Source organism: Callorhinus ursinus, unplaced genomic scaffold, assembly GCF_003265705.2.
Source record: "Callorhinus ursinus isolate GAN/ISIS: 27379988/994484 unplaced genomic scaffold, GSC_fseal_2.0 scaffold37, whole genome shotgun sequence".
In the NCBI taxonomy this organism is placed as follows: Eukaryota; Metazoa; Chordata; class Mammalia; order Carnivora; family Otariidae; genus Callorhinus; species Callorhinus ursinus.
The window spans coordinates 14,855,177-14,867,732 of record NW_027397099.1 but is presented as its reverse complement, the minus strand read 5'-3'; the positions used below and the strand labels follow the sequence as shown (position 1 = coordinate 14,867,732).

General features: G+C 55.2%; 1 protein-coding gene across 9 annotated transcripts in view; it reads left to right on the top strand.

Annotated features, from left to right (window-relative positions):
- The window catches only part of ADGRG5 (adhesion G protein-coupled receptor G5), a 16,484-nt gene extending 11,614 nt beyond the window's left edge, over positions 1-4,870 (top strand). For 8 of the 9 annotated variants that reach the window (XM_025889210.2, XM_025889211.2, XM_025889209.2 and 5 more), the window contains 3 exons: positions 429-546; positions 2,843-3,120; positions 3,519-3,752. In XM_025889210.2, the coding sequence (XP_025744995.2) occupies positions 429-546; positions 2,843-3,120; positions 3,519-3,619 (497 nt within the window). In that variant the 3' untranslated portion in view covers positions 3,620-3,752. Of the gene's footprint in view, positions 1-428; positions 547-2,842; positions 3,121-3,518 lie in introns of all 9 variants that reach the window. The other variant, XM_025889213.2, reaches the window with a different exon arrangement.
- Positions 4,871-12,556: the final 7,686 nt, after the last annotated feature.

The following is a 12,556-nucleotide window of genomic DNA, read 5'->3' as shown; positions in this document are numbered from 1 at the left end:
TCACTTCCAACACTTCCACCATCACTACCACCTCCAACACCACCATCACTTCTGCCATTATCACTACCATGTCTACCTCCAACACCACCAGCAACACCACCACTACTGCTTCTACCTCTGACTCCACCATCACCTTCACCACCGCCTCCATTGTCACCACCACCCTCATCCTCATCTTCCCCACTGTCTCTGGCACCACCACCACTGCCACTACCATCCCACCCTAGAGCCCTCACTAACACCACCTCGGAGAGCAGCCTCTTCTAAGACCTCCAGGCTAACTGCTCTGAAGCTGGACCGTATGGCAGAGGCTGGGGGCTCTGAACAGTCCCTTCCCCTCCCTGCTTGCTCAGTGGAATTCTGTTTTAGCATGACCAGCCCTTTTCGGGGTCCCCTGACATGTGCTGAGCCTCTGTCTCACCTCTCAGGAGTCCCGGCCCTCCTGGTACTGTTCCTTCTTGCTGTCAAGAACTCAGTGTATGGACCCCATGCCATTCCACTCTCCGACAGCCAGGGAAATGGCACAGGCTTCCAGAACATGTCCATGTGAGTGCTCTCAGGGCTGTGGCAGGCTCCCTGGCTCTGGCAGAAGGGCCCAGGGGCTCTGAACAGGGTGTCCTTGTAGGCAGGGCCCTGGCTGTGGGGCAAGGAGGGGGCCATGGCTCAGAGAAGGGGTGATTTCCAGGGGGCTTTGCCATACCCCTTCTGCTGGATCCCCTGCAAAGGCAGGCTCTTGTTCTAGGCTGCCTACGTCTCGGGAGCCCCGGCATGAACTCTGGTGCCTGCTCATGAGCCTCCAAGGCCAGGGCAGCAGCACCTCTGCCTCCTGGCAGAGCACAGCGGTCGGCCCAGCGCCCCCTCCTGCTCTCCGACCCTGCGCAGGGAGCTCAGCCTGTGCCTGACTCTGCCCTCCCTTCCCTGAACCTTGCTGTGCTCGCTCAGGCTTCTGCTGCTCCTGACCTGTGGTTGGCATAGCACTGCCAGCCCTCAGACCCTCCTAGTCAGAGAGAGTGCTGCGGGGGCTGGGACATCCCAGGGACAGGGCTCGGGGTGTGTGTGCGTGCGTGTGTGTGTGTGTGTGTGTGTGTGTGTCGGGCGGCCTGGGGGGTCTGCACGACAGACTCGGCTGCCTCTTCCTGTGCCCTGACATTTATCTTTTTCTTGTTACGAAGGTTCTCATGGCCAACATAGGGAGAATAGCTGAACGAACCCCTGTAGACCCATCTTCTGTTTAAACCTCGCAGCGAGGAGGAGGTCCTATTGTCAGCCTCTGTTTACGGTTAGGGAAACTGAGGCACGGGCAGCTGAAGAACCCCATCCAAGGAAACCCAGGTGGTCCATGGCAGAGCTGGGACTTGGCCACAGGCAGGCTGGCTCCAGAGCCTGGCCCCCCCACTGCCCCTCCCAGCCTCCAGGAAGCGAGGCGGGTTGGGGTTCGTTCCTCTCACTGTGGGAGTTGGGCTGCTTTCTCAGAGGAAGTGTGACTTCGGGCTCCCTTAACCATGTAGTTTTTTTTTTTTTCTTTTTCTTTTTTTTTGTGTAGTTTTTATATACTGCGTGCCAGGGGCTGGAGGACTGGGCAGGGGCGGGAAGCACAGTGTTGCTGGGCTGTCAGGGAGTACCCCACTCTAAGAACCCACTTCTCAGAGTCTCCCTCCCTCTCCCTCTCCCCCAGGGTTTTGTGACTTTTATTCTCCTGCATTTAAAAAGCCCTTAGGACGTCTATTCGTGTTCCTGAACACAGACAGCACTAACCAAACCCTGGAAAGGAACTCCAATGCCCACCGGCAGGACAGCGGTTAATAAATCACGATAGAGCCACGCCTGCCGGATGGTTACGTAGCAGTGAAAAGGAATGATCCATGAGCACACTCAGCCCCTTGGATAAATCCCCCAAATAATGTTCAAGGCCCCTTGTGGCTGCCGAGGCAGGAGCTCGCGGCGAGGGCCCAAGCAGGGGGCTGTGACAGGGGCACAGGCTCTGGCCTCGGAGCGTGGGGCTTCAAGTCCCACCCTTGCCTCTGACTAGTGTGTGCTCCTAAGCCCGAGCCTCAGTTTCCTCCTCTGCAGGGCGGGAATGACTATGCACCTGCCTCGTAGGGTCCTTATGAGGAGCAAATGGGCTCATCCGCGGAAACCAACCATATGACCCGGTGCCTGACTGGGTGTCTTGGGGACACAAAGGGCGTGAAGACCTTGGGGAGGGTCTAGGAGCAGGGCTGGGGCCACTGCCAGGCCTCTGCTCTTTCCTCGTCCCTTGGTGGCATCTTCCTGCTGCTCACTCTCCTCCTCGGTCCGCACCCCTCCACCAAGCCGCCCCGAGGTGCCACAGCTGTTCACTGCTTGGAGCGTAGAGTGTGGGCCCCTTCTAGGTGGGGAGGGGTCCTGGGGTAGGGCGCCCATTGCACAGAGATGGTGGTGAGATGGTGTTGACCTTGCGGTGGGGGAGAAGTTTCCAGGAAAGAGGACCCCGGGCCAGGGATCTGATAGAGTATTGGACAAGTGGGCAGCTAGGCTGGCCATGGAAGGGGAGAGAGGCAGGACGGAGAAGGGAGGAGAGGAAGAGTTTTCAGGTGGGTAAAGGCATGAGAGAGCCCCGTGTGGCCGGAAAGGAGAACATGGGGGGCTTCAGGCCAGGGTGGCCTGGCTGGAAAGCCGGGCCCAGAACTTCACCACACGTGTGGTCAGACAAGAAACAATGGGTCTGGGCTGGGAGACGGGGCCAGGTTCAGGAGCCCGTCCATAGGCCCAGAGACCGGGGTCTCCCCACCCACCTCCCTGCCCCCCCACCCCCCGGCCTGGGGAGCCACGCCAACCCTGACACTTCACCCCTCCCCTGCAGATGCTGGGTGCGGAACCCCTGGGTGCACAACATCTTGGTCATGGGCTACGGTGGCCTCACGTCCCTTTTTAACCTGGTGGTGCTGGTCTGGGCGCTGCGGGTCTTGCACCGGCTGCGGGCCCAGGACAAGGTGCCAAACACGCGGGCCTGCCGGGACATCTTCACCGTGCTGGGCCTCACCGTGCTTCTAGGCACCACCTGGGCCTTGGCTTTCTTCTCCTTTGGCGTCTTCCTGCTGCCCCAGCTCTTCCTCTTCACCACCTTCAACTCACTCTACGGTAGGGCCCACGGGAGGCGTGCAGGAAGCCCTGGGGGTGGGGTTCGGCCGGTCAGATGTTGACTGCTCAAGGCTTCAGGTCAAGGGGGCAGGTCAGGGGCTGAAATCGAGCCCCCCCCCCCGTCGCCTCGCTCCCCGCCAAGCTGGTTTGGGGCTCCTTCTGTCCACAGGAAGGGGCATGTCCTCCTAATTTGCACAAAGGCGTCCTTTGGCCTCCTGACAACTGGTTGTCCAGCTTCTGTGCTCTGCCCCTCCTGGCTTGCAACAGTGAGGGACTCTGAGAATCACTCCTGGGCTTTAGGGAAGCCCAGCTCAGCCCCACTGAGGAAGTCCCTAGATTCTGGTGAGGCCCCACATCGCTCGTTCCAGTCTCCCACTGATTTCGTTTTTCGCTTACAGGTTTCTTCCTCTTCCTGTGGTTCTGCTCCCAGAGGTGCCGCTCCGAGGCAGAGGTGGAGGCGGAGATGGAGGCATTCAGCTCCTCCCAGACGATGCAGTAGGCTGGGTCTCCTCGCCTAGAAGCCGTGGCCTCTCTGGCCGCCTGCAGCCCCAGACTCCGGCCTCCCCCAGAGAAGCTGGCAGGCCAGCTGCTGGGCACCAGAGGCCACTGAGGCCTCCAGGCAGGCTTCTCGACCTCCATGGCTTCCCCAGGCCCAGAGCGCAGGGTGTTGCTCTGCCTCCCCTCTCTTCGTGGGGATAGGATGGCAGAACCTCTTTCCCCTCCACCTGAGCCAGCTGGGCCCGTGGCCTGGCCATATGATAATTGGGTAGGTTTGAATTGGCCCTGGTAGGTGTGAGGGTATGGACGAGGTTCAGGAGCCCGTTCATAGGCCCAGACACTGGGGTCTCCCCACCTACCTCCCTGCCCCCCACTCCCCGGCCTGGGGAGCCACGCCAACCCTGGCACTTCACCCCTCACCTGCAGATGCTGGGTGCAGAACTCCTGGGTGCACAACATCTTGGTCATGGGCTATGGTGGCCTCACGTCCCTTTTTAACCTGGTGGTGCTGGTCTGGGCGCTGCGGGTCTTGCACCGTCAAGCTCAGACTCCCGTTATAGAGAATCACCATTGCCCTTGACCTCTCTGTCTTACCCAGAGGGAGAAGGCTCCCGAAGCCAGCTCCATTCCCAGGCTGCACACCAGGGGGAGCTGTGGGCCTATGCTCGGAAGCCATTGGCTCCCAAATCTGATCTGGAAATACTGTCACCTGTCCGGGGACGTGACACCAGATGGAGGGGCCCTGCTTCCAGGACTGCTCCTGCTGAGTGACGGAAGAAAGGATTCCAGCCCTGTTTAAACAGCCATTTTTCTCTTCCCGACACAGCTCTTCGCTCTGGCTCTTGGGGTCTTGGGCATATGCGGTACTAGAGGGGGTGGGCGCGGGGAGGCTCTCGGGGCCCGGCTCCAGGCCGCCAGACAGGTAACAATGACTCTGGATGGCACGGTGAGGGTACTGGAGCTGGATCCCTTTTCTCCTGGGGGAATCCTCTGCCTTCTGTTCATTTCCTGATGCAGAGAGCCCTTTGCCTGCTGGTAAGGGCTGTAGGCTCTGGAGCTAGACTGCCTGGGCCCAGATGGCCTTGCCACTTGCTAGCTATATGACTGGCCAAGCCACTCAAGCTCTCTGTGCCTTAGTCTTCCCATCTGTAAAATAGGGGCAGTCATGGTGCCTATTTTGAAGATGAAAAAAAGAATCCTTAGAAAGAGGCTTAGCAAGTAGAAAGTGCTCAATAAATAATTATTATTGTTATCATTTGTATTTTTGCTATTATTATTAACAGAGTCGGCTGAGAGGGCAAGCCATCTAAACTCCAGGCCCGGGTCTACTCAGCTCCTCGCTAGGCACAGCCTGCTGTCCCTCAGCTCTGTCACCTCCTCTCCCACTTTCCCTAGAGTGGCCTCTGCTCTGACTCCAGACAGAGTGTCCCCCACCTTTTTCAGGGTGATGAGAGTCCCCATCCAAGCCCCCCTGCCCTGGTCAAGCCCTGTCCTGAGCGGTACCAGGCTCCTTGGGCCTTGGGGGGGGGGCTCCCACACCAATGGGGTGCAGGGGGATCATGGGAAGTCCCAGCCCCTGTCTTGAGCAACTCCAGGAAGTGGTGACCCAGCTGGGCCTTGCCTGTGACTTGGCCCACCCCACTGGTTCAGGCCCAGCTTCTTAGACTCTACCAAGCCCAGGGCCACCCAAGGGAGGATGTGGCCACAGTAACAAGGGATGGTTCTGGTAGTTCCAGGAAATAGGGCCAGGCTTGTGGCCCTGAGCACCATGCGGGTCCGGGCTCTAGGCAGGGGTCACTTCCCAGAAATGGGTACGGGGGACGGACAGGGGTGTGGGAGACCTGCTGGGACTCCCTGCCCTCTCGTCACTCCCAGAGCGTCCTGGCCTGGCCTAGCCTGGGCACTGGGCACTGGGCCCAGTTCTTGGGGGGCTTGCAGACCAGTGGGAAGATGGAACGGGTAGGAGGACAAATGGACGCCAGGGGAGCCACGTACTAGAGGTTTCTGTGTTGTTTAGTTGCTGCTGTATCAGAAAGGCGTAGTGTGTGCATATGATGGGGTGGGGATTGAAAGCAGGGTTGCCAGTTAAAATACAGTATGCTAAATTTGGGAGACATATACTAAAAAATTATTCATTGTTTATCTGAAGTTCAAATTTAACTGGGCATCCTATACTTGTCTTTTTCCCCCCTTTCCTTTTTTTTTTTTTAAAGATTTTATTTATTTGAGAGAGAGAGAGCATGTACATGAGCGGGGGTGGGGTGGGGAGGGGCAGAGGGAGAAGGGGGGGAGCAGTCTCCCTGCTGAGCAGGGAGCTTGACAGGAGGGGGAGCTCGATCCCAGGACCCCAGGATCATGACCTGATCAGGCCCAAGGCAGACGCTTAATCTACTGAGCCACCCAGGTGCCCCTTTTCTAACCCTTTCTTTTGCTGCCTGGCAAACCTATTATTTATTTTTTAAAAAAGATTTTATTTATTTTAGAGAGAGAGAGAGAGACAGACAGACAGAGCATGAGCTGGGGCAGGGGTGGGCCAGAGGGAAAGGGAGAGGGACAAGCAGATTTCCCTCTGAGTGCAGAGCCTGATGCGGCTCGATGTGGGGCTCGATCCGGGAGCCCCGAGATCATGACACAAGCCAAAGTCAGACGCTCAACCAACGAAGCCAGCCAGACGCCCCTGACAACCCTACTGTAAAGGAGCATCGGTGTGGGCGTCCAGGGTGTGTACTCTTTACCCTTCAAAGGAACCCCATAAGTGCTGACTGGGGAGCCCTTCTGTCAATTGAACAAGCCCTCACATTCAGGCTGACAGCGCCAGGCTCCTCCCCAGTGCTCCCCTTTCCAGCCCAGGTCACCAATAGGGTGCTTGAGGGGTCTGCCTTGTGCTGCGCCCCTACCGTGGGATCAACCTTGGCCCAGCCTCCAGCACCGCAGAGCCTCTTCCCTGGCCTCCCCGCCTCCCCATTCCTAGTCCCCCCTTCCCTCAGAAGCCAGAGGGAATTTCCACCCTGCAGCCTGATCACACCCTTCCCTGCCCACCCCCTTCCACGCTCTGTCCCTCCTCACTGCCAGACTCCCCACAGGAGCTCGAAAGGGCCCCTGCTCCGGCCCATCGCCCACCGCTCCTTCCTCATCCTTCTCACAGCCGCCACGCTAAACCACGTTCCTCTGGCAGGTTCTTTCTCTCCTCCAGGCCTCGGCAAAAGCTGTTCTCTTCGCCTGGAACACCGTCCCTCAGGCCTCTCATTTGTGGAAAGATGACAACACAACCTTAAGCTCTCCGCTTTGTACCCTTCCCCGACCTCCTGTGTCTGGACTAGGAAGCTGCCCCTGACCTCCAGCATCTAGGGTGGGGTCTTCTCTCGGCTCCACGAGCCCTCCCTCCCCCATGGCTTTCTGTCTCCTGCTTTGTCTCACCTGTCAGCCTGAGAGCATGTGGGGGGCGGGCAATGCCTCATTCATTCACTGATGCATCACGTAATTGTGGGGGCACTTCTCCCATCCAGATACTGCACAGGTGATCCCACATGGGAGGGGGGGCATCCAATAAGCCATTTAACAAATCAGTATGATATCATTAGTGGTGCCTCATGCTATGAAGAAAGATAAAGGAGGGAGAGGGAATACGGGGGCTGGGGGCTTGGGTTCCAGCAGAGGGAGCTGGAGGGCGAAACCCAGAGGCCATGGCGTTGGCGGGAGAGAGTCAGTGAGCTGGCCTGAGGGCTGCTTGCTTGGGGAGTCCCAAGGCCAGTGTCCTCTGGAGCTTTGGCCTCACGCTGATAGTGACCTTTGGGATCTAGGGATGGGGAAGATGGGAGCTTGTATCTTTTGTGAGGAAAAACTCTCAGGGGGGCGGGTGGGGAGATGGTCCTGGTTTGGGGAGCCCTCTGCTCTTAGCAGGAGCAAAAGCAAACTCAATGTGGAGCAAAGCTTCCCCCAGGGAGACCAGGAGGACCCCCGGCAGAGTAAGACCGGCTGATGAGCTGACACACAAAACTTACCAAGTCACAAGAAGGCAAGTTACCAAAGGAGCACCACAAGTGGACCCCCGGGGACAGAACACAGAGCAGCCACGTGGGACGTGTTTAAATAAAGACAGGACGGGGCGCCTGGGTGGCTCAGTCGGTTAAGCGTGTGCCTTCGGCTTGGGTCATGATCTCAGGGTCCTGGGATCGAGCCCCGCGTCGGGCTCCCTGCTCGGCGGGCAGCCTGCTTCTCCCCCTGCTTGTGCTCTCTCTCTCTCTCTCTCTCTATCTCTCTGACAAATAAATAAATAAAACTTAAAAAAAAAAAAAAGGACAAAGTCACAAAGGGGAGCATATAAAAGAAGTAGGGATGAAGAGAGAGATCTGGGAGAAGAACATATGGAACTTCTAGAAGTGGACATAATTTCAAAATATGAAATTTAGTGAATGGTCACCAGCTGGGTAGAGAATTCGTGGGCCAGCAGTTGCATATAAAGAATGCAGCAAAAGGAGAGAAAAGGAGGTGGATAATGTGAGTGAGGGATTAAAAGAGACGGAGCACAGAATGAGAAGATCCTACATATTGGAATTCCATGAGTAGAAGATAAAGGGAATGGAGAAAAAGCAGCGTTTGAAGGCATGATGGCCGCAAATTTTCTAGAAACGGTGAAAAACAGATCGACGGCACCAGAAAGCTCGAAGGATCTGAAGCATAATAAACAGAAAGAAAGGCAGGCGTTACAGACATTTTGTTGGAACCACAGAGTGCCAAAGGCAGAGAAATGTTGAAGGCCGTCAGAGAGAAAGGGCAAATCATCCAGAAAGGGGTGATGGAACTCGAGCCGCCTTCCCCGCAACCACAACAGAAGCTAAAAGGCTGCAATGATCTCTGAAAAGTAGTAAGAGTAAAAACGAACGTCAACTCAGAAAGAGGTCCAGCAAAAGTACTTTTAAAGAACGAAAATTGAAACAAAAGAAAAAAGCATCTATTTTTACATTTATAGGCAACCAGAAGCTGAGAGTGCATCCAAAGAAACTTTCCTAGGATGGTGCTTCAAGAAGGAAAATAATTCCAGAAAGTCAGCCTGAGATGCAAGAAGGGATGGTGAACCTATAGAATGGTAAATGTAGGTAACGTCCATTCAAAAACCATCTGTGTAAAAGAATAATGACTTATTTCTGATGTTGAGGAAAACCGGGTCTGAAATGTTGGACAACAATAGTATATGCGTGGGGGGGGGCGGGGCCGAGGTAACGCGTTCTAAACATTCCTCCCTTGCACTTGGGAGGAATTGGGGTGGGTAAACATATTGTTTAACATTAGACATTGTTAATTAAATGTGCATGGTAAAAGTTAAAAGATAACAACTAAAAAAAATAAAACTGGAATGTATACATTTCATTTCAATAGAGAGGAAAGGGTAGGATAGGAAAACACACACATAAAAAGCTTTTTAAAAGGTTAAGGAAGGAGAAAAAAGAAACTGAGCAGGACTAGGGGCGCCTGACTGGCTCAGTGGGTAGAGCATGGGACTCTTGATCTCAGGGTCGTGAGTTCAAGCCCCACTTTGGGCGTGGAGCCTATTTAAAAAACAAACAAACGGGGGTTCCTTGATTGAGCAGTTGGTTAAGGGTTGGACTCTTGGTTTCGGCTCAGTTCCTGATCTCAGGGGTCGGGGGAAGGAGCCCCGGGTTGGACTCCACGCTCAGCAGGGAGCCTGCTTCCCCTGCTTGTGTTCCCTCTCTCGCTGTGTCTCTCTCTGTCAAATAAATAAATAAAATCTTAAAAAAAAAAAAAAGAAAATTGGGCGAGGAGCTCTCAAAACTGCTGGTAGGAGTGCCAATTGGTTCAAGCGGCCTGGAGACACAGTTTGTCATTTCTCCGTGTAGATGGACCCCGGCACACCGTCCTAGCCACCCCGCCCCCAGGATTCTGAGAGGTACACCCTGAGACCTGTGCAGCCCAAGGATGTTCATCTCAGACGGCACTGCTTATAGTCGCAGAAATGCTGGAATAATGCAGGTGAACCTGATACCTGGTGTGGGTATCAGGTGGTGAAAAAATCAAGTCCCAGGGACCATATACAGTCTGACACTCTTTTCATAAATTGCAAAACCAACAAAAGTAAATAAAATCCAAGCATGTATATCACCCTGAGAGCAAGTGAATGAAACTCACACAATTCAGGAAGCCTCTGGGCTGCAGAAGGTAAAGAAGGAGAAGAGGAGAGGGGGCTCCGGAATTTGGACTTTATTCGAAGGTAGCAGAAGAGGGGGGTTGTTTCTAGGGGAGAAGGGTGATGTGATTCCACTGTTTTTTTTTTTTTTAAACATGTAGGGAATTGTCATACCTGTGAATGTTCAGGCTTTCCCTTTTCTGAGCCCCATTTTCTCTTTCTTAATGGTGAGATGAAACCCTTACTATGGACCAGACGCTCACTACATATAATATTTCATTTCATTTTCCTAACAACCCTGTGAGCTAAGGGGTTATTCTCATACTTGTTACATCCATGTGGAAACTGAAGCTCAGAAAGGTTAAGTGAATTGCCCAAGGTCACACAGCTTCTCAGTGCTGGAACTGAGATCCAAACCAGCCTGTGCTGAACAATGCGGGGATGGGAGTGACCGTACTGGGCGGCAAGTCCTGTTGTGGCAGAGACTATATGTGTGTGTTCATGCTGTGGTCCCGCCGTGGACAGTCAAAAAGTCAACCACAATTATTGCCCCAGCAGGGTCTGTGAGAGAGGCAGAGAGCAAGGATGGGGGAATCCCAGACAACCTGGGTTTAAATCCTGGCTCACCGCAGACCTTGGCAAGGCCCTTGGCCTTTCTGGGACTTCACTTTCTCACCTGTAAAATGGGGATGGTTCTAGATGGTACATCCGGGGCTGATGTGAGGGATCAGGGAGAGAAAGGTGTGACTGGCCCGGTCCACGGCCTGGCATGATTAGCAATGCTTGGATGTGGGCTGTTATTCGTCACCTGTCCACGGATGTCCTCGGCAGCTCTCTCCAGGCTATCTCGAACAGGACTTGGCCAATGGTAGGCCCTCCGGAGTGTGAGTGAACGCCTGGTCTGGCACCCTGCGCACCATGGCCTCTGCCGGTTGTGCCCAAGAACATCTTGATGGGAGCCTCAGCCTAGGAGCCAGGGGGGTCAGGGTCCAGGGTGAGAGCGAAGGTGGGCTCCCCAGCTGGCCGGTCACTACCACAGTGGCCAAGACAGGCTCTGTGGTGGTCATTCTTATGGCGACCACCAGGGGTCAGGGTTGACCCGGTCTGCCTTTCTGCCTGGTCGCAGCACCCTAGGGTGGCCTGCAGAGGGCAGCAGGGACACCGGTCTTCTTGCCCGCAGCAAGGTGGGGGTGTTTCCGAAAAGAATTCCTTTGAAGCCCTGACTTCCTTGGCTTCCTACCTCTGTTAAAGAAGTAAGTCTGTCCATCCATCTGCGGGTCTGTCTACCATTCTTTCACCCACCAATCCTTTGTCCCTTTGTCCGTTCATCCGTCTGTTCATTCATCCATCTTTCTGTCTGATCATCCATCCATTTTTCCTTTATCTTCCATTTGTTCATCTATTCGTTTATCTGCCCCTTCTCCCAGCCTTCCACATGACCATCCAGCCATCCACCTATCCTTCATCCATTCATCTGTCTGTCCACCTGTCCATCCTAATATCTGCCCATCTGTCAGTCATGCTTTTATTCACCCATTTGCCCATCCCTCCCTCCCTCCCTCCCTCCAACCGTCCAATATCTGTCCATCTACCTTCTATCCCCTGTGCACTGAGACCCTCTGTTGAGCCAGGACTTGCTCAGTCTGGGGGCACCCCATGAAGAGAGGAGGTGCAGTTCCTGCTCCCACCCCAAGCTCACTGTCTCGTGGGTCAGAAGATACACCAGGCAGTGATAAAATAGCAGGGGGTCGGGCAAAAATGTTGCATTTCATTATTAATTTTTACATCACATTAGACTCTAAGGCTCCATCCTCTGCAAAGGCAGGACATTCCTTTGTCATTTGTGGAGAAGGCCCTTGAGTTAAACAAAAATCTGGGAGGCTTATGTTGTTCCTGAAGGAAAATGGGGGAAGACGCCTGGTTTCACCTTCAGCCGCTCATGGTCGCTCTCTCCTGCCCCTCCCCAGGCTTCCTGGCCCTGGGGGGAGCTTTGCTGACCTGAGGCTGAGAAGCTGTGTCTCAGAGGCACCCCAGACTTTCCGTGCAGCTGTCCCCAGCAGTGGGAACCCGGCTCAGGCAAGTCCTGGCTTCGTTCCCTCCCACCAGGGGCTTGGGCCGGTGCGGGAACACCGGCTTCCCCAGAGCCTAGAGCCTGGAGCCTGTGGGCTTGGCTGCTTCCTTAGGCCAGGGTTGCTGGGGGCAGGGTGAGGGGTTTAACCCAGCCAGGCAGGGGCTTCTTGGGAAAGGGGATTTCTAGCTGGGGCCTCAGTGCTGAATAGGGTGAGACAGGGGAAGGGGGAGAAGGGTTTCGGGCAAAGGCTTGGGGTTGAGGGGTGAAAAGGAGAGAGAGAGAGAGAGAGAGAGAGAGAGAGAGAGAGAGAGGCGGGTGGGTTTGGTGGGCAGGGTGGTGGTGGGAGGGGCAGGAGGGAAACCAGACAGGGGGACAAGGGGCTTAGTCATGGAGCTTGGGCAGTAGGGAGATACTGAAGGTCTTTGACCAGGAGAGTTCCTGATCCAAGTGGTGTTTCAAAAGGGTCACTTCAAAAGAGTAGAGACAGGTTGGAAAGACATCCAGGGAGAAGTGTCTGTCTCTGGTTCGTCCTTGGGTGGACCGGGGATGATGTTGGGCCTCCCCACCCCCAGTCATGCTGATGTGGGAGCGGAGGGAGGGGCGAGGCTCAGAGAGGGGTTGGAAGGTGGACCCCCAGGATGGAAGGCCTGACTGGACATTGTTTGGGGTTGGGAGTCATCAAAGCTGCTACCTTGGGGTCCTGGGTCCTTGGAACACCCAGTGTG